Below are 23,792 nucleotides of genomic sequence, written 5' to 3'. Positions count from 1 at the left end.
CAAGTTATTTCAAGTAAAGCAACATTTGAACTTCATCTAAAGGTCTGGACATAATTTCTTCTGCAAAATTCCTCTATTACTCCTACTATCACTACACTCAAATTTATTGCAAGTGAGCCAGGAGCCAGCCGTACCCAGGTAGGAGACACTGTGACACAACTACCACCAAACTATAGAGACATTATAGGCCATTACACCACTCTGACATTCCTAATCTGGGACGTGCGTTAAAACACCTTGGAAGGGCCCTGGGATAGTACCCTGCGCATGCCGCAATTGGCGTCACAAACAAATACAGACTATTATTCACCTGACCCGGCCACTGCATTTAAGTGGCATCAGCGTACCCGTTCCTGGTTACTGCACATGAAACTTTTATGTGGAGCAGGGTATTTTCCCTCTGTTCCATATGTTAGATGGACCATGTCTACAGAGCAGGGAAACACTATAAAATGATCCTCAAGACAGTAGTAAGGAGGGATAATAATGTAGTAGTAGCAGGCAACTAAGAACCAGGTCTGGTCCATGGAAATAGTGAATACTGACATACAGTGCCTTGCAAAAGTATTCACCCCCCTTGACTTTTTTCGTATTTTGGTGCCTCACAACCTCGAATAAACATGGATTATTATCTTTAAAGTTCTGCAGTTTGTTTAAACTGATGATCTATCCTCTGGATAGATCATCAGCATCTGACCGGCGGGGGTCCGACACCTGGGACCCCCACCGATCAGCTGTTTGAGAAGGCAGCAGCGCTCCAGCAGCGCCGCGGCCTTCTCACTGTTTACTGCTGGCCCAATGACGTCACGACTAGTATCAACTGGCGTGGGTGGGGCTAAGCTCCATTCAAGTGAATGTCACTGGGCCAGCGGTCACTAGTCGTGACGTCACTAGGCCAGCGGTAAACAGTGAGAAGGCCGCGGTGCTGCTGGAGTGCCGCTGCCTTCTCAAACAGCTGATCAGCGGGGGGTCCCGGGTGTCGGACCCCTGCCGGTCAGATGCTGATGACAAACTGCAGAACCCCTTTAAGTCTGACCACAGATTTTCTATTGGATTGATATCCCTGTATTTAGCACCATCCATCTTTCCCTCAACTCTGACCAGTTTCCCAGTCCCGGCTGCTGAAAAACATCCTGACAAGATGATGCTGCCACCACCATGATTTACTGTGGGGATGGTGTTCTTTGGGTGATGTAATGTGTTGGGTTTGCGCCAGACATAGCGTTTTCTTTGATGGCCGAAAAGTTCAATTTTAGTCTCATCAGACCAGAGCACCTTCCTCCATACATTTTGGGAATCTCCCACATGCCTTTTCGCAAACTCACAACGTGCCTTTTTGTTTTTAGCTGAAAGTAATGGCTTTCTTCTGGCCACTCTGCCATAAAGCCCAACTCTATGGAGCGTACAGCTTATTGTCATCCTATGTACAGATAGTCCAGTCTCTGCTGTGGAACTCTGCAGCTCCTCCAGGGTTACCTTAGGTCTCTGTGCTGCCTCTCTGATTAATGCCCTCCTTGCCTGGTCCGTGAGTTTTGGTGGGCGGCCGTCTCTTGGCAGGTTTGCTGTTGTGCCATGTTCTTTCCATTTGGTTATGATAGATTTGATGGTGCTCCTGGGGATCATCAAAGATTTTAATATTTTTTTATAACCTAACCCGGACTTGTACTTCTCAACAACATTGTCCCTTACTTGTTTGGAGAGTTCCTTGGTCTTCATGGCAGTGTTTGGTTAGTGATGCCTCTTGCTTAGGTGTTGCAGGCCTCTGGGGCCTTTCAAAAAAGGTGTGTATATGTAATGTCAGACCATGTGACACTTAGATTGCACACAGGTGGACATCATTTCACTAATTATGTGACTTCTGAAGGTAATTGGTTGCACCAGAGCTTTTTATGGGCTTCATAACAAACGGGGTGAATACATACGCACATGCCAATTTTCTGTTTTCTATTTCTGAATAGTTTTATTTATATATTTTTCTCATTTCACCTCACCACCTTAAACTATTGTGTTCTGATCATCACATAAAATTCAGATTAACAAAACATTGAATTTAAGGGGGTGAATACTTTTGCAAAGCACTGTAAGTGCTGGATGTTAAGCAGTGGCGGACTGGGAACTTAAAGTGGCCCTGGAAAAAAAAAATGTGCCCCATTTTGCAGTTGGGTCCAAATTGATAAAAGGCAGGGTCAACACCATATTGCACACATTGTACCACCCCAGAAGAGCCGAATAGCACAGTGCATCACAAAATAATGCCCCAGCAGCACAGCATACTTCACAGCGCCAGCTGCCAGGATGGGAATACAGTTGAATTCAGTAGTCAGGAAGGGAGCGTCAGATCATTACTTACCTAGCTGGCAGCCATGAGGAGGGTGCAGGTGGCCCCCTGGGCATCGCCCTGTCAGGAATTTTCACTGTAGAGCCTATGGCCAGTCCACCCCTAATGTCAAGGAAACTAGAACATGTGCAGGTAGGTCATGGACGTGTAGAATCACATGATCTTCCATTTCCTGCCATTTCATGTACGTGAGCAGCCTGCTATTCAGAGAGAAGGTATTGCTGAACCACGCGATATGGCTTTCCAGACTGGAAAAACTAGACAGAACTTTTAATGAATATATAGTGGCAAATTATCTACTGTATATTTCTGCCTTCCACACATTTGAAAAGACTCAACATAAGCTGGCTAACCCATTTAAAGTGAATTTGAACCATAATCTAAATAGGTTCTAAATAGGATAAAAATTCTGTGCTGCAATTGTAATTGCTGAAGCTTTATTTTTTTCTGAGACATATCCTCTCTGAATAGACATATACTGTCATGTAAGAGCTTTTATTCTTGCTTCCTGCAGCTGCCACTAGAGGGAGCTTACTAGCTGACCGCATACTGTTATACACTAAAGATGATCTGTCATCCGTACTGATATGTTTTAGTACATATTTATATTCTTCATGATTTAACACTTCTGGCACATCGTAGAGCTCTGCACTGAACCGTTTTTTCTTTTTTTCCTCCTACAAATTTATGAATAAATTGGTAACTGGATGTTACGAGTGGGGGGTGTCACTGCACACGCTCACACTGCCCTATCTGTGCTGACAGTATGAGACTGTGTAGGGACACAAGGGGAATAGTAAAATCCAGTTTTTATATTTAATTAAGTCAGAAATTTTAATCACCCTCTGACATCCGTGGTACACATATGGCAGCTGTCAGGTCCTTAAAAGGGTTTTCTGCAGGGCCGGACTGGGGATAAAAACCAGCCCTGGAAAAAGTTGCACACCAGCCCCACAGCTTTGCGTCATTATTTACTTGTTTATAAAAGGCGAAAGCGTTCATTTTAAAACACGTGTGTAAACACGAATATGAACTTTGCCCCACAATAGCTCTTTTGTAGAACCACCATTGTTAATATTATCACAGTGTTTTCCCAACCAGGATGCCTCCAACTGTTGCAAAACTACAACTCTCAGCATGCTCAGACAGTGTTTTACCACGCCCTTTGACCCGCCCCTTTTTTTGTTGGCCACCTATTTAATGATTGTTGCATGCAACATTTTACTTGACCAGCTATTTTAGATATTCTACGGCAGTCCTGTTACAATCCCCCCTCCCCCCAATGAACTTTTCGACCAAATAATAAAAATATTTATAAAATCTTACCCATATGCTGCAAAAAATATAAAAAATCTGCAATGTAAAATCGATAATAAAGATCAACTACAAACAAACATATTTCACATGAAAACAATTACTTGGCTTGGCCCTTGGGGATCTCGGATGCCACTTCACCACTTTGGCCGGGGGCTCGGTGGAGCTGATTTTTATCCTAATGAGAAAGATTTCATAATAAGGATTTGGAGAAGGGGCAGAGGGATAGCAGAGCAGGGAGAGGTTGGTGCTGCTACTAGGGGGTCATACCATGGGGGAGTAATAAAGCCCACCATAATGCCCTCCCCAGTAGTAATAATTCTCCTTATAATGTGCAAAACATACCCCTTTGTAATGCCCCCAGTTGAGCTAATGTCCCCATAATGTGCCAATATAAAATACCCCTTCTCAGTGCTCCTGTAGATGACCCCAAAGTGCCCCCCCTTCTCCATAGTACCCACCATAATGTGTCCCAGTATAAAATGCCCCTATACAGAGCCCCCCATATAAAATACCCCTTCTTTTTAGCCTCAGTAGATGCCCCTATAGTGCCACCCAATAATCTGCCAGTAATAAGTGCCCCAATAGATGCCCCCAATCACGCGCCAGTAAGATGTGCCCCCATAGATGCCCCCCAAATCATGTGCCAGTAAGATGTGCCCCCATAGATGCCTCCCAATCATATGCCAGTAATAAGAGCCCCCCTACCATCATGTGCCAGCAGCCAGAGCCCCCCATATCATGTGCCAGTAGCCCCCCCTTATTATGTGCCAGTAGTCCCCCTTATGTGCCAGTAGTCCCCCTTATGTGCCAGTAGCCTCCCTCATGTACCAGTAGCCCCCTTATGTGCCAATAGCCACCCCTTATCATGTGCCAGTAGCCCCCCTTATGTGCCAGTAGCCCCCTTATGTGCCAGTAGCCCCCATATCATGTGCCAATAGCCCCCATATAATGTGCCAATAGCCCCCTTATGTGCCAGTAGCCCCCTTATCATGTGCCAATAGCCCCCAATATGCCAGCAGCCCCTATCATGTGCCAGTAGCCCCCCTTATGTGCCAGTAGTCATCCTTATGTGCCAGTAGTCCCCCCTCATCATGTTCCAGTAGCCCCCATCATGTGCCAGTAGCCCCCCTTATGTGCCAGTAGGCGTCCTTATGTGCCAGTAGCCCCCCCTTATCATGTTCCAGTAGCCCTCTTATGTGCCAGTAGCCGCCCCTTATTATGTGCCAGTAGCCGCCCCTTATTATGTGCCAGTAGCTGCCCCTTATCATGTGTCAGTAGCCCCCTTATCATGTGCCAGAAGCCCCCCTTATGTGCCAATAGCCCCCCCATGTGCCAGTAGCCCCCCTATCATGTGCCAGTAGCCCCCCATCATGTGCCAGTAGTCGTCCTTATGTGCCAGTAGCCCCCCCTTATCATGTTCCAGTAGCCCCCCCATCATGATCCAGTATTGTACCTATATATAAAAATAAAAAAAACACTTATACTTACCTCCAGCGATGCGATGCAGGCCTCTTCCGGCCTTCTCCGGCCTGTGTCCCTCGTTATACGGCTCAGGCGGCGCGATGACGTCATCGCGCCGCCTGCACCGGCCTCTGATAGGCTGCCGGCCTAGTGCTGGCAGCCTATCAGAGGAACAGGAGGGGACACACCTTTCCCTCCCCTGCCGTAGCATAGACATCTGTATCGCCGTCCTGAGGACAGCGATACAGATGACTATGGAGATGAGCGCTTCCACAATGGAAGCGCTCATCTCCTGCTGTGCCCGACCGCCCCCACTTGTCACCAGGGCCGCGGCCTTGCGGCACTCAGGCCTGCCGGCCTAACGGGAAATTTCCCGGTATCCCGGCAGGCCAGTCCAGCCCTGGTTTTCTGGGTCGCCGTAAAAATCTTCAAACAGCTGATTGGCACCGATCACATATTGATGACCTATCCTAAGGATAGGTCATCAATAAAGAAGACCTGGAAAGCCCCTTTATTGATACTGTACAGCAGACATCTGGCAGCAGAGCCCATTTTTAGAGAAAACTTCGATAATGGACCTTTAAACCCCTCAAATGCCGTGGTCAGTTGCGACCACAATATCTCAGTGGTGGTCGTTTACCAAGAGCACCGAGCCCTGGACTACCAAAAGGTGTGTTTTTCTACCTCCCATTCATTTTTTATTTATGTTGGACAATAAAACACCATAGAGTAAACGCTCATGCTTCCTTACTGCAAGGAAGCCAGAACATTTTTGTTTTAAAGCTATGTCTATTCAGGGGCTTTGGAGGTCTGTATCACAAAAACAGAGCCTCAGACTACTATTAAGAAATATTAAGAAATGAATGAGCACAGGAATTAAAATTTTCATTGTAATCTGAATTTAGAACTCCCAGTGAAGCTTCTACTGATGAGCGGGAAACGCAAACTGGCAATTCAGACAGTGAAGAGGTAAGCTTGTATCGCCATGCTAAATTCATAATTCCAATCTTCATTTCATATTTTAAGTGCATTCATGTAAGAAGAATGGAATCTCTAACAGAGGTGTGACAGGCATAGACATTACCCACGCCAATCTTCCTGGTCTCTCTTAAAATGTGCCCTGCAGAGTCAGGGGTGGGCTTGGCATCTCAGGGGCCCCAAGCAAAGTTTTGTCTGGGAGCTCTAATGAATGACAATTTTTTTGTATAGCAAAATACTATATTTTCCCACCTTGTACAGAAGCCATGAGATGCCAATACACTAAGCTAGCCTAGTAGATGATGGACAGTCCGCAGTCACATGGAGTGGTATTTCATCATTCGGCTGGGCTTATCTTCTGCACTGTGCTTCTGGTCTGGTCTAGGACTGCAGGTAACATCCACTACATGATCTGTACTCCGAGAGTTATCACTATGTTATCTGTGTTATTACATAGGACTGCAGGTAACATGTACCACATTACCTACAATCTTGCTGGCTGAGAGCTGACACCTGATGGAGTTTGGGCTGAGGGCTGAGGTAGGAGGTATTTTTTGCCTGACGTCTGAGGAACGAGGGAGTTTTGGATGAGGGAGGAGGGAGTTTTGGCTGACGTATGAGGTAGGAAGGAGTTTGGGCTGACGGAGGATGGAGTTTTGCCTGACGGAGAAGGGAGTTGTGGATGATGTCTGAGGATGTACTTATATGTATGCCGTACACTGTGATATCTGTGGTGATTCATAGGACTGCAGGTAACATTGACTACATTATCTGTACAGAGAATGATCACTATATTACCTGTGGCGTTACATAGGACTGAAGTTACATGATGCTACACTATCTGTACTCCATTCATGAAGTAATATATCATATTTGTCAGGTTGCTTCATGACTAGAGTGCAGATAATGAATGATCATGTACCTGTTGTCCCATGTAACACCACAGATAATGCAGTGATTATTCTCTGTGTACAGATAATATAGTTGATGCTACCTGCAGTCCTATGTAACATCACAAATAACACAGGGATATAATATTCTGTTGGGCAGCACTACAGCAGACTAGTACTTGCGCATCGTCCCTTATCGTCCACAGACATAGACTCCATAGGCAGAGTGAACTCAGCGAAGCAGAGCCAAGACATCACACCTGCTGAGTGCTGCTCCTCTCCCGCGTTCTGTCCCAGTTAAAGGGACCGCCACTGGTATACAGCAACTGTAGCTGTGTCCTTAGGATTTAGATACAGTTAAAAATGTTGGCGCTGTCTGACCCCTACAATTGCATGGTTTGAGACTACCACTGTGCACAGGTATATCAGTTATGTCATAGCAAATATGAGCATAAAGAAAGTATGGACCAGGCAGTATACAAGAGAGGAGTTATAGGATTAGAATATGTCCCTTGTGCCTTCACTCTTTTCTCACACTGTGAGCCAAGCCTTACCAGCTAGGTGCCACCTAGTTGTTGGTAAAAAGCGATTATGCAATCACGCCCTTTCCTCGGGTACAGGAAACTTTGGTTTAGCAACACAATTGACTACTTTTGTACTTATTTCACTAGGTTGTACCAAGCTTAGGAGACACATGAAAGTAACCAATATTTAGGCCCCTTTCACACGAACAATACGGATTGGCTCAGGATGCGTTCAGTGAAACTCGCATTATTTTGCAAACAAGTTCAGTCAGTTTTGGTTGCAATTGTGTTCAGTGTGGGTGCAATCCATTTTGATGCGGTTCTCATGGGCTTGAAAAAAAACTGAAGGTTTACAAACAACATCTCCTATCAACCATCAGTGAAAAATGCATTGCACCCGGACTGCATTCAGGTTACATCCGGATGCAATATGTTTTTCACTGAAGCCCCATTCACTTCTATGGGACCAGGGCTGGTGAAAAACACACAGTATAGAACATGCTGCGATTCTCACGCAACGCAGAACTGATGCATTAAAAAAAACACTCATGTACACATGGGTCAGGATTCAGTGCGGGCGCTAGGCGTTCACATCATGCATCGCACCCGCGTGAAAAACTCGCTCGTGTGAAAGGGGCCTTATAATGTTGGCATGGATTTAAATCACTGGTGGTGATGCTAAGGAGTCATCATATTCTGTTTAGACATTCTATATGAAAAGCATCTGCTGGTAAAAGGAGAACATCACATGGAGGATGTTCACCTTTCACCAGGAGATGGCAGAGAGCATTACAGACAGCGGTACAGTTGGAAAATGAGAACTCTTTCACAGCTCCAGCGTATCCACATCAGTGCTTTCTAGAGAGGTCCTGTTCTACCGTGCCCAGGTCTTCTGACCTAGTAACAATAAAAGAAAGCCACCAGAGAAGGTAAGTCTATACACATATGTGTGGACGTGTGTATGTATGCACGTACACTGCAAATGTACAGTCAAAAACACCCTTCTCTGCAAAATCCTGCGTATACCTCTGGTATGGACATTTCTGTGCAGAACATGTCAAAGAGATAGCAGACAGTGTACAATCTCATTAACACTACAGCAAATATTGAGGTATATTATTGATGCTCCAGTGTGAGCTCAAATGCATGTACATAGACAGTAGACAGTTATATAGAGAGGCCAAAATGTGTCTTAGTATCTCACTCTACAGAAGTTTGGATACTGACTTGCAGGATAGGCAAATATAGGGGGCACTAGAGAGACAGTGGATAGGGGCATATGTTTTGGTTCTCGGAAAAGCAAGGTCTATTTATTTACCATTTGTGATGTACACTGAGAAGCCATAACAATAAATGAAGTGAATAACATTGATTATCTTATGACAATCATCCAACAAGAGGTAGGATATATTAGGCAGCAAGTTTTGGAATTTGATGTGCTGGAAGAAAAATGGGTAAGGATCAAAGCGACTTTGCAAGGGAGAAATTGTGATGGCTGGATGATTGGTACAGAAAATATGCAAAGTTTAATTTGCATGACATGGATAACTGGATAAGTACACTGCTCAAAAAAATAAAGGGAACACAAAAATAACACATCATAGATCTGAATTAATTAAATATTCTTCCGAAATACTTTGTTCTTTACATAGTTGAATTTGCTGACAACAAAATCACACAAAAATAAAAAAAATGGAAATCAAATTTTTTAACCCATGGAGGTCTGGATTTGGAGTCACACTCAAAATTAAAGTGGAAAAACACACTACAGGCTGATCCAACTTTGATGTAATGTCCTTAAAACAAGTCAAAATGAGGCTCAGTAGTGTGTGTGGCCTCCACGTGCCTGTATGACCTCCCTACAACGCCTGTGCATGCTCCTGATGAGGTGGCGGACGGTCTCCTGAGGGATCTCCTCCCAGACCTGGACTAAAGCATCTGCCAACTCCTGGACAGTCTGTGGTGCAACGTGACGTTGGTGGATAGAGCGAGACATGATGTCCCAGATGTGCTCAATTGGATTCAGGTCTGGGGAACAGGCGGGCCAGTCCATAGCATCAATGCTTTCGTCTTGCAGGAACTGCTGACACACTCCAGCCACATGAGGTCTAGCATTGTCTTGCATTAGGAGGAACCCAGGGCCAACCGCACCAGCATATGGTCTCACAAGGGGTCTGAGGATCTCATCTCGGTACCTAATGGCAGTCAGGCTACCTCTGGCGAGCACATGGAGGGCTGTGCGGCCCTCCAAAGAAATGCCACCCCACATCATTACTGACCCAATGCCAAACCGGTCATGCTGGAGGATGTTGCAGGCAGCAGAACGTTCTCCACGGCGTCTCCAGACTCTGTCACGTCTGTCACATGTGCTCAGTGTGAACCTGCTTTCATCTGTGAAGAGCACAGGGTGCCAGTGGCGAATTTGCCAATCTTGGTGTTCTCTGGCAAATGCCAAACGTCCTGCACGGTGTTGGGCTGTAAGCACAACCCCCACCTGTGGACGTCGGGCCCTCATATCACCCTCATGGAGTCTGTTTCTGACCGTTTGAGCAGACACATGCACATTTGTGGCCTGCTGGAGGTCATTTTGCAGGACTCTGGCAGTGCTCCTCCTTTTCCTCCTTGCACAAAGGCGGAGGTAGCGGTCCTCCTGCTGGGTTGTTGCCCTCCTACGGTCTCCTGATGTACTGGCCTGTCTCCTGGTAGCGCCTCCATGCTCTGGACACTACGCTGACAGACACAGCAAACCTTCTTGCCACAGCTCGCATTGATGTGCCATCCTGGATAAGCTGCACTACCTGAGCCACTTGTGTGGGTTGTAGACTCCGTCTCATGCTACCACTAGAGTGAAAGCACCGCCAGCATTCAAAAGTGACCAAAACATCAGCCAGGAAGCATAGGAACTGAGAAGTGGTCTGTGGTCACCACCTGCAGAACCACTCCTTTATTGCTAATTGCCTATAATTTCCACCTGTTGTCTATCCCATTTGCACAACAGCATGTGAAATTGATTGTCACTCAGTGTTGCTTCCTAAGTGGACAGTTTGATTTCACAGAAGTGTGATTGACTTGGAGTTACATTGTGTTGTTTAAGTGTTCCCTTTATTTTTTTGAGCAGTGTATACAGTCATGTGAAAAAATTAGGACACCCTTTGAAAGCATGTGGTTTTTTGTAACATTTTTAATAAATGGTTATTTCATCTCCGTTTCAACAATACAGAGAGATTAAAGTAATCCGACTAAACAAAGAAAACTGAAGAAAAGTCTTTTCAAGATCTTCTGTAAATGTCATTCTACAAAAATGCCTATTCTAACTGAGGAAAAAGATAGGACACCCTTGCCCCTAATAGCGAGTGTTACCTCCTTTGGCTGAAATAACTGCAGTGAGACGGTTCTTGTAGCCATCTACCAGTCTTCGACATCGGTCTGAGGAAATTTTACCCCACTCCTCAATGCAGAACTTTTTCAGCTGTGAGATGTTTGAGGGGTTTCTTGCACGTACAGCCCTTTTCAAGTCACCCCACAGCATCTCAATGGGATTCAAATCTGGACTTTGACTTGGCCATTCCAGGACTCTCCATTTCTTCTTTTTCAGCCAATCTTTGGTTGATTTACTAGTATGTTTTGGGTCATTGTCATGTTGCATGGTCCAGTTCCGCTTCAGCTTTAATTTTCTAACTGATGGTCTCACATGTTCTTCAAGCACCTTCTGATACACAGTAGAATTCATCGTGGATTCTATGATGGTGAGCTGACCAGGTCCTGCTGCAGCAAAGCAGCCCCAAACCATGACACTTCCACCTCCATGCTTCACAGTTGGTATGAGGTTCTTTTCTTGGAATGCTGTGTTTGGTTTACGCCAAACATGTCCTCTGCTGTTGTGTCCAAATAATTCAATTTTGGACTCATCTGTCCAAAGAACATTATTCCAGAAGTCCTGGTCTTTGTCAACTTTATCGCTGGCAAATGTCAGTCTGGCCTCGATGTTTCTCTTGGAAAGCAAAGGTTTCCTCCTTGCACACCTCCCATGCAAGTTAAACTTGTACAGTCTCTTTCTGATTGTAGAGGCATGTACTTCTACATCAACAGTAGCCAGAGCCTGCTGTAGTTCTCGAGATGACACTTTAGGGTTTTTGGATACCTCTTTTAGCATCTTGCGGTCTGCTCTTGGGGTGAACTTGCTGGGGCGACCAGTCCTGGGCATGTTGGCAGTTGTTTTGAAAGCCCTCCACTTGTAGACTATCTTCCGGACAGTGGAATGGCTGATTTCAAAATCTTTTGAGATCTTTTTAAATCCCTTCCCAGACTCATAGGCTGCTACAATCTTTTTTCTGAAGTCCTCTGACAGCTCTTTTGCTCTCACCATGGTGCTCACTCTCACTTCAACAGTCAGGAGCACACCAAACTAAATGTCTGAGGTTTAAATAGGGCAAGCCTCATTCAACATGCAGAGTAACGATCTACTAATTATGTGCACCTGGTGTGATATACCTGTGTGAGATCTGAGCCAATTTAAGAGGGAATACATGTGAGGGTGTCCTATCTTTTTCCTCAGTTAGAATAGGCATTTTTGTAGAATGACATTTACAGAAGATCTTGAAAAGACTTTTCTTCAGTTTTCTTTGTTTAGTTGGATTACTTTAATCTCTCTGTATTGTTGAAACGGAGATGAAATAACCATTTATTAAAAATGTTACAAAAAACCACATGCTTTCAAAGGGTGTCCTAATTTTTTCACATGACTGTATGTCACTTACCTTGTGATGTTAAGTACTTTAGCGTTAAAAATGAAAAAGTATTATAGTGGTGATCCCTTTATTGGGTAGCAAAAAAAGAGCCAATTTCAAAAAGCCAAATTCAGAGCTTTGTAAAATCACATCTTCAAAGTAAGAGCTTTATCTTCAAAGTAAGATCAGTAGTACAGTAGTAGTTCATCCATAACCTATGCATTTCAGACTCTTTACTGAGGCCGTTTTCACAAATGCTTCTCTATACATGTATGAACTATTTGAAAGCAATGCTGAACTACACCCATGTTAAAAAAAACTCCCTTCCAAAACTGTTTGGAATATTATATTAATGGGTCCTGGTATTAATGTGGATCTTCCTTTGACATCTACCACCTATTTAATCATTATACAAGACAAGCAATGGCAGTGGTCTGTTTCAAAAGGATAAAGCGTCCTGCAACACTGCAGAAATTGTTCAGGAATGTTTTGAAGAGTTGATGGGGATTGGGGAAGATGAGTAATTCCCCAAATCTCAGTCTCAATCTGAACATCTATGGAATGTGCTAGAAAAACAAGTCTGATCCGTGCAGATCACAGTTAGCAAATTAGAGGACTTGAAGAAGCATTTTTGGGGAAAAAATATTACCTCCCACCATACTCCATTTGTAAAGTACATTTTATAAATGGTGCTACATGTAATTATCTTACAGGCGGCTATATTGCCAAATTAAACTCTCCTTTCCAGTCTGTTGTTGCTTCTGCTGTGATCTCCCCACTCTGTGACTCACTTTAGGTCTATATAGAAGTAGCTGTAGACCAGAACACAACACGTAAAGGGGTTGTGCAACACAACAATACTGAGGACCTATCCTCATGATCATCAATATCATATCAGCTGTTTGAAGCAGTAGAGGCGCTCGTGTGACCCTGCTCGTCATCTCACTTGTAGTGGTGGCATAGTGTAATTACAACTGCTCATCCTATTCAAATGAATGCATAAGCCCTTTAACCCCTTCGCACATTTGGACGTAACTGTATGTCCAAATTGCAGGTAATTTACTGCATTTGGACTTACAGTCATATTCAAACTGCTTACCGGGGCTGTGACACTATAAAGTGTCACAGCCCCGGAGTCTCTCTGCAGACCAACCAATCAGAGCGCTTTAGTGTGAAAATGCAGGTTTGAGGCTGTGATCTCCAGCATGGAGAAATCGGGTAAGACCCCCCAATGTGCCCCAAGTAATTTAGTGGCTCCCATAATGCCCCCATATGCAGCCGGCCTCAGTGTGATGGCAGTGGCCCAGGAATCAGGTAACAAATGCCTAACAAGGGTGACCGGGCTGCCATGTACCTAAGGCTGAGCAGACCCTGAGGGTCTGATCAGGCTTAGGCCTCATGCACACGACCGTTGTGTGCATCCGTGGCCGTTGTGCCGTTTTCCGTTTTTTTTCGCGGACCCATTGACTTTCACTGGGTCCGTGGAAAAAACGGAAAATGCACCGTTTGGCAGCCGCATCCGTGAGCCGTGTTTCCTGGCCGTGAAAAAAATATGACCTGTCCCATTTTTTTCACGGCCAACGGTTCACGGACCCATTCAAGTCAATGGGTCCGTGAAAGAACACGGATGCACACAAGATTGGCATCCGTGTCCGTGATCCGTGGCCGTAGGTTAGTTTTTATACAGACGGATCCGAAGATCCGTCTGCATAAAAGCTTTTTCAAAGCTGAGTTTTCACTTCGTGAAAACTCAGAACCGACAGTATATTCTAACACAGAAGCGTTCCCATGGTGATGGGGACGCTTCTAGTTAGAATACACTACAAACTGTGTACAAGACTGCCCCCTGCTGCCTGGCAGCATCCGATCTCTTACAGGGGGCCGTGATCAGCACAATTAACCCCTTCAGGTGCGGCACCTGAAGGGGTTAATTGTGCTGATCACGGCCCCCTGTAAGAGATCAGGGCTGCCAGGCAGCAGGGGGCAGACCCCCCTCCCTCCCCAGTTTGAATATCATTGGTGGCCAGTGCGGCCCCCCCCTCCCTCTATTGTAATAATTCGTTGGTGGCACAGTGTGCGCCCCCCCCCCTCCCTCCCTCTATTGTAATAATTAGTTGGTGGCACAGTGTGCGCCCCCCATCGGCCCCCCCTCCCTCTATAGCATTAACAACATTGGTGGCCAGTGTGCGGCCTCCCATCTCCCCCCCCCCATCATTGGTGGCAGCGGAGTTCCGATCGGAGTCCCAGTTTAATCGCTGGGGCTCCGATCGGTAACCATGGCAACCGGGACGCTACTACAGTCCTGGTTGCCATGGTTACTTAGCAATAGTACAATAGTAGAAGATTCATACTTACCTGCTGCTGGCTGCTGCTGCGATGTTCGTGTCCGGCCGGGAGCTCCACCTACTGGTAAGTGATAGGTCTGTGCGGCGCATTGCTAAATGAACTGTCACTTACTAGTAGGAGGAGCTCCCGCCCGGACACGAACATCGCAGCTCCCAGGTAAGTATGAATCTTTTACTATTGTACTATTGCTAGTAACCCGCTGCCACCAATGATCGGGGGGTGGGGGGGGGTAGGTTAGATGGGAGGCCGCACACTGGCCACCAATGTTGTTAATGCTATAGAGGGAGGGGGGGCCGATGGGGGGCGCACACTGTGCCACCAACGATTTATTACAATAGAGGGAGGAAGGGGGGGGGGCGCACACTGTGCCACCAACGATTTATTACAATAGAGGGAGGAAGGGGGGGGGCACACACTGTGCCACCAACGATTTATTACAATAGAGGGAGGAAGGGGGGGGGGCGCACACTGTGCCACCAACGATTTATTACAATAGAGGGAGGATGGGGGGGGGGCGCACACTGTGCCACCTACGATTTATTACAATAGAGGGAGGAAGGGGGGGGGGGCGCACACTGTGCCACCAACGAATTATTACAATAGAGGGAGGAAGGGGGGGGGGGGCGCACACTGTGCCACCAACGAATTATTACAATAGAGGGAGGAAGGGGGGGGGCACACTGTGCCACCAACGAATTATTACAATAGAGGGAGGAGGGGGGGGGGTCTGCCCCCTGCTGCCTGGCAGCCCTGATCTCTTACAGGGGGATATGATAGTACAATTAACCCCTTCAGGTGCGGCACCTGAGGGGTTAATTGTGCTGATCATGGCCCCCTGTAAGAGATCGGATGCTGCTAGGCAGCAGGGGGCAGTCATGTACACAGTTTGTAGTATATTCTAACTAGAAGCGTCCCCATCACCATGGGAACGCCTCTGTGTTAGAATATACTGTCGGAAATGAGGTTTCACGATCTAACTCATATCCGACAGTATATTCTAACATAGAGGCGTTCCCATGGTGATGGGGACGCTTCAAGTTAAAATATACCATCGGATTGGAGAAAACTCCGATCTGATGGTATAAAAGGGACTCCAGACTTTACATTGAAAGTCAATGGGGACGGATCCGTTTGAAATGGCACCATATTGTGTCAACGTCAAACGGATCCGTCCCCATTGACTTGCATTGTAATTCAGGACGGATCCGTTTGGCTCCGCACGGCCAGGCGGACACCAAAACGACTTTTTTTTTCATGTCCGTGGATCCTCCAAAAATCAAGGAAGACCCACGGACGAAAAAACGGTCACGGATCACGGTAAAACGGAACCCCGTTTTGCGGACCGCAAAAAAATACGGTCGTGTGCATGAGGCCTTAGTGTAAGTGTAATACAGAGCATTGCATTAGATGACTATTGCAATGCACTGTATAGCCATCAGGCCCACTGGATCTTCAAGATCGGAATGGATCTTGATAAAAAAAAAAGTACAAAATAAAAAAATGAATAAAAATAAAATAAAAATTGTCTTCTCATATTCGTTCATTTATGTCATTAAAAAAAATGAAATAAATAAAAAAACTACACAATTGATATCGCAGCGTCCGTAATTACCTGATCTATAAAAGTATCATGTTACTAATCCCGCGCAGTGAACGCCATAAAAAATAGTGTAGAAAACAATGACGGAATTGCTGTTTTTGTCACCTCAGTCACCTCAGTCACCTCAGTGATCAAAAAGTCATATGTACCCCAAAATGATACCAATAAAAACTACAGCCCGTCCTGCAAAAAAGACAAGCCCCCACACAACTACACGACTTTAGAATATAATGATGCAAAATATAATTAATTTTTAACACAAAAGTGATTTTATGCCAAAAAAGTAGTAAAACATAAAAAACTATATAACTTAGGTATCATTATAACCGTATCAACCCACAGAATAAAATTATTATATCATATTTACCTGCAAGAGGAACCGCATAAAAAATAAAAATAAAAAACACTGACAATTGCCAATTTTACCGAATTCACCTCCATAAAAAATGTTATAAAAAGTGATCAAAACTTCATATGTACTCCAAAATGATACCAATAAAAACTACAGCCCACCCCACAAAAAAACACACAGCTACATTGGTGAAAAAAAAATAATGTTATGGCCCCTAAAAACAATTTCAGCAAATTACATGTTCGAAAATCCCGATGCCACTCCTACCCTTCTGAATGCGGCTGTGTCCCCAAACAGTGGTTTACGACCACATATATGGTATTGCCGTATTCAGGAAAAAATGCATAACAAATTGTGGAGTGCATAATCTCCTGTTAGACCTTGTGAAAATAAAAAAATTTGGGCTAAAGCAACATTATATTGGAAATAAAAGTTAATTTTTCATTTTCACAGCCATGCGTTTCTAAATTCTAGTAAACGCTTGTTGGGTCAAAGCATTCACTTAACCACTAGATTTATTCCTTGAGGGGTATAGTTTCCAAAATGGGGTCAATTTTGGGGATTTTATTTCTAGGGGTACCTCAGGTTCTCTTCAAATGTGACATGGCACCTCAAAACCATTCCAGCAAAATCTGCCCTCCGTTAACAATATGGCGCTCCTTTCCTCCTGTGCCTTGCCGTGTGCCCATACTGTGCTGTGACGCTCTTCGCTGTGATTGGACCGCGCTAAACCCAGGGAGAAGGAGACGCCTATTGAGAAACAGTGTCTCCTACCTGTACCAATGCTATTCATTAGCATACCAGGCGGGAGAAGTAAACAGGGGCACAGCGGGCGAACGAAGCGGTGCCCATAAAAAATAGTAAGCGATCTTACATCCATGGACTATGCCCTCCATAACCTGCTACTTATTTCATAATGTCTGGACCCATGAAAGGTCCTCTTTAAAAGCTGAGAAATTCTAACTTTGAAAATAGCGAATTTTCCCACATTTTCTGCAAATTTTATTTTATTTTTTTTATGCATAAAGATAAAACGAATCAACTCAAATTCACCACTAACATGAAGTATGATGTGTCACCAGAAAACAATCTCAGAATGGCTTGGATAAGTAAAAGTGTTCCAAAGTTATTACCACATAAACTGACATGTCAGATTTGAAAAATGGGGCTCCGGCATTTTGTCGAAACTGGCTGTCGCTTGAACGGGTTAATTTAATAAGAGAATTCCATTTACCACTTTTACAAACAGATGGGAGGAATTCCCAGAGTACTTCTTTAAAGAATCTGCTGCTAATGCCTTGGTGCCAGATACCACAGGACATCTTCAGAGGTCTTGTGGTCCATGCCTCAACTGGTAAAAGCTGTTGTGGCAGCATGAGAGGGCCCTACATAAGATTAGGCAAAAAGTTACCGGTAACTATACTTGATTCTAGGAAATACAGAATATGTTATGAATGTAATCATCCTTTATCTCTACACAGGAGCCTGAACTATATTTCACTGATCCCCAACAGCTACTTCAGATTTTTGCAGATCTGGAAGAACAAAATGCAATTTTAATGAAAAAGGCTCAAGAATTAGATGAAGCTATGCAGGAAATCAAAGCAAGAAAGACCACCAGTCAGGAAAGAATGTGAGCGTTTTCATTTTGTCATTAGGGATAACATTTCATATGATAATTTCAATCGTCTGCTGACATTTTTTGGCACTGTTCACATCTGTGTTGTGGGTTCTGCTTGAGACTTTTTTGCCTGGTTACAAAAGGATTTTGCGGTCAAGAGAGATTGTTTGTTTGGGTGGAGGGTTTTGATCACCATCTAATGGAAGTAAGTGGGTGTCTCTCATACGTTTTTTTCTGGTGTTTTTGAGAGCTTTTGGTGAGCTTTTTTTGCAGCATGTTTAGGTAAATAATGCCAGCTCCTGATGTTGCATGGAAGTCTATGGGAAATAGTAAGTACTGGGCAAACAGACCTTTTTTCACCCTTGATGTGCGTTTTTGGGTCAATGGCGTTTATTTCAAACCACAGTATGCTCTAGGTCGGATGTTTTTTTACAAAAATAGTCAGGTGTTTTCTGATGATTTTTTTGCCCAAACTGTGTGTGAAGGAGCCCTAAACGGGGGTTTCCAGGGATGATTGGTTTAGTGCCATATCCTGTGTGCCACACAGGGACCAGAGGAGCGATGGAATTGCAGTGATGGGTGATCAGTGCATTAAGGTGAGTAATGTTCCTTTTTGGCCAGTTTAAAATTGGGAATCTTCTCCAAGAGCTCTTTTCTGGAGATGCCAACTTGGTTGTCCCTAGTCAAGAGACTACTGGCATTGCAGCTAGGATTGCCACCTAGCCAGTAAACCACTGGCCTAGCCGATATTACCAGCAGGAGGTCGGTGCAGTGTTTAATTTTTACCAGCAAACAGAAGTGCCGGTAATTTTCAGTAGCCAAGTTATTCAATCTGTTTAACAAATCCATTTTTTTTCATGACGGAACAGAACAAAAATAAAGCCAACAGAGATGTGAACTCAGCCTAACCAATCCCACCCATCATCCATAGCAAACTTGCTCTCTTAGGCCTCATACACACGTCTGTATGTATTTTGCGGTCCACAAAAAATACGGATGACGTCCGTGTGCATTCCGTATTTTGCGGAACAGAACAGCTGGCCTCTAATAGAACAGTTCTATACTTGTCCGTAATGCGGACAATAATAGGACATGTTCTGTTTATTGGGAAAGGGAAATACGGAAATACGAAAACGGAATGCACACGGAGTAACTTCCGTTTTTTTTTGCAGACCTATTGAAATGAATGGTTCCATATACGGTCAGCAAAAAAAACTGAACAGACACGGAAGGAAAATTAGTTTGTGTGCATGAGGCCTTAGGCTCCATTCACACGTCCGCAAAATGGGTCCGCATCCTTTCCGCAATTTTGGGGGTGACGGGCAATTTGCGGGTCCGAAACACACCACGGACGTGTGAATGTAGCCTTAGTGTTATTGATGCCACGACCCAGACATTTACCAGCGTCAGGATCACAGTGCCAAATTAGTTGCACCAAACACACAATGTCAATAAAGTTTTCATTTTTCATCTTCAAAATGTGGACTACTTGCAGCCACTCCATCATTTGGTTACTTTTTTCACTAAACCTAGATATCTCTACAATTATGTCAAAACAGTTCTTACTGTTGCTTCAGCCCTGCTTCAAGTCTCCTTTCCTTGCTGCAATCTTGCCATAAGACATAAGTAGAAGGACAGAATGGTTAGTCCTATCTAAATCACATGATGGAGTAACTGAAAATGAGGATGTGAATTTCTGTATAGACTAAGCATCTAGAAATGTAACTTTATTAGTAATGGAGGTTTAATATTTATTTAAAATGCAAGTCTGACAAAAAAAAAAACATGGGAGTGGTTCTTTAAAGTATGACTAGATGGCAAGACTGCCTGCATGCAGCCATTGCCACATTATTTTATGGCAAATTTGTGTAGTCATTTGCTAATGTGGGTGGCCGTGGTTTAGCCACATTTGGGTCAGCTGTACATCTGTGAGATGTAATGTAGATGGTAACAATTCTTTGAATGTCTCAATGAGGAGCTAATTTTGCATATCCTAAATATTAAATACATAAAACATTAAGAAGTCAGATACAGTAGTTTTTATTCTTATTCTTGATTGTGTGACTTACAGGAACCAGAAAATAAAAGCTCTTAATGAACAGAAGAACATGCTTTCAGAGGCCTTAGTCAAAGAACAAGAACAGATTGCAGAACTTGAGCTGAAAACTAAGATGTTTACTTTTGAGAATGTGACATTAGAAGATCAGGTACAGTAATTTTTTTTAAATTAAAAAAAAAATAACTTATGCCAACTAGATCAGCATGGTGAAAAACCAGTGTAGTTGATCGGTTCCAGTAAACATGACATATCTAAAAATGGTTGCCCAGCATTCGGAAATTAAAATAATAACGGCTTTATTCACATAACAGATTCAAATCACTGCAGTGGTATACAATAGCTGAGTCTAGGCTTTTTGATTGTCATCCAATCTTACTCATGACATAGATCCAATGGAGCTAATATAGCTTAAAATCTGTTGTAGTTCACTTTATTTATTTTTTTGTTACCTTAGGCAAATCAATGTAGCCTGAAGATATAAAAGAAACTTATAGGACATGTTTCATATATCTTCATTGAAAACTATTTTCGTACAAGTGGTACTTTTGTATACTGCTGTACATTCAGTCACTATAAGGGCTCGTTCACACGAACGTGTGAAGCCCGTGCTGTGGACCGCAAATTGCGGTCCGCAATGCACGGGCACTGTCAGTGGGGCAGGCGCATGGGGATTGCAGACCCATTCACTTGAGCAAGTTCTGTCTTTTTGCGGTGCGGAAGCACGGAACGGAACCACAGAAAGCACTCCGTAGTGCTTCCGTAGTGTTCCGTTCCGCATCTCCGGATTTGCGGACCCGTTGAAATGTATGGGTCCGCATCCGTGATGCGGAATCGCCACGGAATGGTGCCTGTGTATTGCGGATCCGCAAATGCGGTCCGCAATACGGCAATGGGGATAAAACGTTAGTGTGATTGAGCCCTAAGATCTCATGCACACAAACGTTTTTTGTCCCTATTCTTGTGTGCATTACGGACAAAGATAGGTCTGTCCTATTATGACACGGACGTTCAGTTCCACAAAATGCGAACGCACACAGCTGGTATCGGTGTTTTGCAGATCCGCAAATTGCGGACTGCAAAACAGGCAACGCTTGTGTGCATGAATACATTTACAGAAAAGACACATTATTTTCTACACTTGCTTAGTGTATATTTCATAGACTATACCAGTGGTCGGCAAGCCGCGGCTCGCGAGCCACATGCGGCTCTTTACACACTTTAATGCGGCTCTTCTGCAGGGCTCCAGATGCCATTTGCGACTGGACCCGCCGCCGCAGCTCTGCTCAATACAGCGGCGGGCACAGGAGATGATCGTTCTCAGCAGCGCAGGAGGAGTCTCTCCCTCCCCCCTGTGCTGCTGCTGCCCCCGCCGCTGCCAATAAGAAGAGACGGGAGGAGGAGGGGAGGGGCTGTGGCCACTGCGCCAATGAAGAAAACTGACCTGTTAATACAAATACAGGAGGCGGGTGCCGGAATCAAATAGCCGGCACCCGACCTCTGTGACAGGGAGCTGCGATCCGCTGCAGTTGAGTTAACCCTTCAGGTGCGGTACCTGAGGGGTTAACTGCCGCTGATCGCAGCTCCCTGTCACAAAGGTCGGGTGCCGGCTATTTGATTCCGGCACCCGCCTCCTGTATTTGTATAAGAAACGTTGGTGGCACAGTGCGCCCCCCCCCCCCCAGTATAATAAACGTTGGTGACACAGTGCGCCCCCCCCCCAGTATAATAAGTGCGCCCCCCCCCCCCCCAGTATAATAAACGTTGGTGACACAGTGCGCCCCCCCCCCAGTATAATAAGTGCGCCCCCCCAGTATAATAAACGTTGGTGGCACAGTGCGCCCCCCCCAGTATAATAAGTGCGCCCCCCCCCCCCAGTATGATAAACGTTGGTGGCACAGTGCGCCCCCCCCCCCAGTATAATAAACGTTGGTGGCACAGTGCGGTTCCCCCCCCCCCAGTATAATAAACGTTGGTGGCACAGTGGGAAGTGCCAATGAGGGTTAAAAATAATAAAAGAAAATTAACTCACCTCTTCCAGTTGATCAGGTAGCTGCCGGTCTCCTGTTCTTACTTCTTTCTAGTTTCTTCAGGACCTGTGGTGACGTCACTGAGCTCATCACATGGCCCATTACCATGGTGATGGATCATGTGATGAGCACAGTGTTGTCACCACAGGTCCTGCGTCCTGAAGAAACTAGAAAGAAGTAAGAACAGGAGACGATCAATTGGAGGAGGTGAGTTAATTATTTTTTTATTTTTTAACCCTCATTGGCACTGCCCACTGCGCCACCAATGTTTATTATATTGAGGGGGGGCCGCACTGCGCCACCAATGTTTATTATACTGGGGTGTAGGGGGGGCGCACTGCGCCACCAATGTTTATTATATTGGGGTGATGGGGGGGGGCGCACTGCGCCACCAATGTTTATTATATTGGGGTGATGGGGGGGCGCACTGCGCCACCAATGTTTATTATATTGGGGTGATGGGGGGGCGCACTGCGCCACCAATGTTTATTATATTGAGGGGGCACACTGCGCCACCAATGTTTATTATATTGGGGTGATGGGGGGGGCGCACTGCGCCACCAATGTTTATTATATTGGGGTGATGGGGGGGCGCACTGCGCCACCAATGTTTATTATATTGACCTTCTACTATGCATTCTGTATTCAGAATGCTATTATTTTCCCTTATAACCATGTTATAAGGGAAAATAATACAGTGAATAGACTTTCATCCTAGGAACCATGCGTGAAAATCGCACTTGCTTGCGATTTTCACACAGCCCCATTAACTTCTATGGGGCCTGCGTTGCGCGAAAAACGCACAACAGAGCATGCTGCGATTTTCACGCAACGCACAAGTGATGTGTGAAAATCACCACTCATGTGCACAGCCCCATAGAAGTGAATGGGTCCGGATTTAGTGCGGGTGAATTCCAGTATTTTGAATGCCGGATCCAGCACTAATACATTCCTATGGGGAAAAATGCCAGAGCCGGCATTCAGGCAAATCTTCATTTTTTTTCGCCGAAGATAAAACCGTAGCATGCTACGGTTTTATCTTTTGCCTGATCAGTCAAAATGACTGAACTGAAGACATCCTGATGCATCCTGAACGGATTACTCTCCATTCAGAATGCATGGGGATAAAACTGATCAGTTATTTTCCGGTATAGAGCCCCTGTGACGGAACTCAGTGCCGGAAATGAAAAACGCTAATGTGAAAGTACTTTAAAATATTAAGTTTAAATCCCCCCTTTCCCAATTTTACATATAAAATATATAAACAATAAATAAATAAACATATTACATAGCCTTTTTAGTCACCTTGTCACCCCAAAAAATAGCATAGGACTGTTCTATTATGGGCCGAATGTTTCATAAAATGCGAAATGCACGCAGCTTTTTTTGGTGTTTTTTTTTTTTGCACGGTATTGAGTATCACAATACTTTTTTATGGTGACGAAAGCGAATCAAAATTTTGGTTTCAAAACAACCCTGATCGGCGTAGCGTTGTCACGATACCAAAATTTTGATTTGGCTCCTAAATTTTTCAGTTCAGGAGCCAATGGCT

General features: G+C 44.7%; 1 protein-coding gene across 1 annotated transcript in view; it reads left to right on the top strand.

Annotated features, from left to right (window-relative positions):
• Nucleotides 1-23,792, top strand: part of CCDC38 (coiled-coil domain containing 38) — an 87,696-nt gene that overhangs the window by 32,241 nt on the left and 31,663 nt on the right. The window contains exons 6-8 of the mRNA XM_040413412.1: nt 6,022-6,085; nt 18,015-18,166; nt 20,226-20,361. Of these exons, the coding sequence (XP_040269346.1) occupies nt 6,022-6,085; nt 18,015-18,166; nt 20,226-20,361 (352 nt within the window). The remainder of the gene's footprint in view (nt 1-6,021; nt 6,086-18,014; nt 18,167-20,225; nt 20,362-23,792) is intronic.

Source organism: Bufo bufo, chromosome 1 (assembly GCF_905171765.1).
Source record: "Bufo bufo chromosome 1, aBufBuf1.1, whole genome shotgun sequence".
NCBI classification, from domain to species: Eukaryota; Metazoa; Chordata; class Amphibia; order Anura; family Bufonidae; genus Bufo; species Bufo bufo.
The sequence above is the reverse complement of the archived record's forward strand: the minus strand, read 5'-3'. Positions and strand labels throughout refer to the sequence as shown.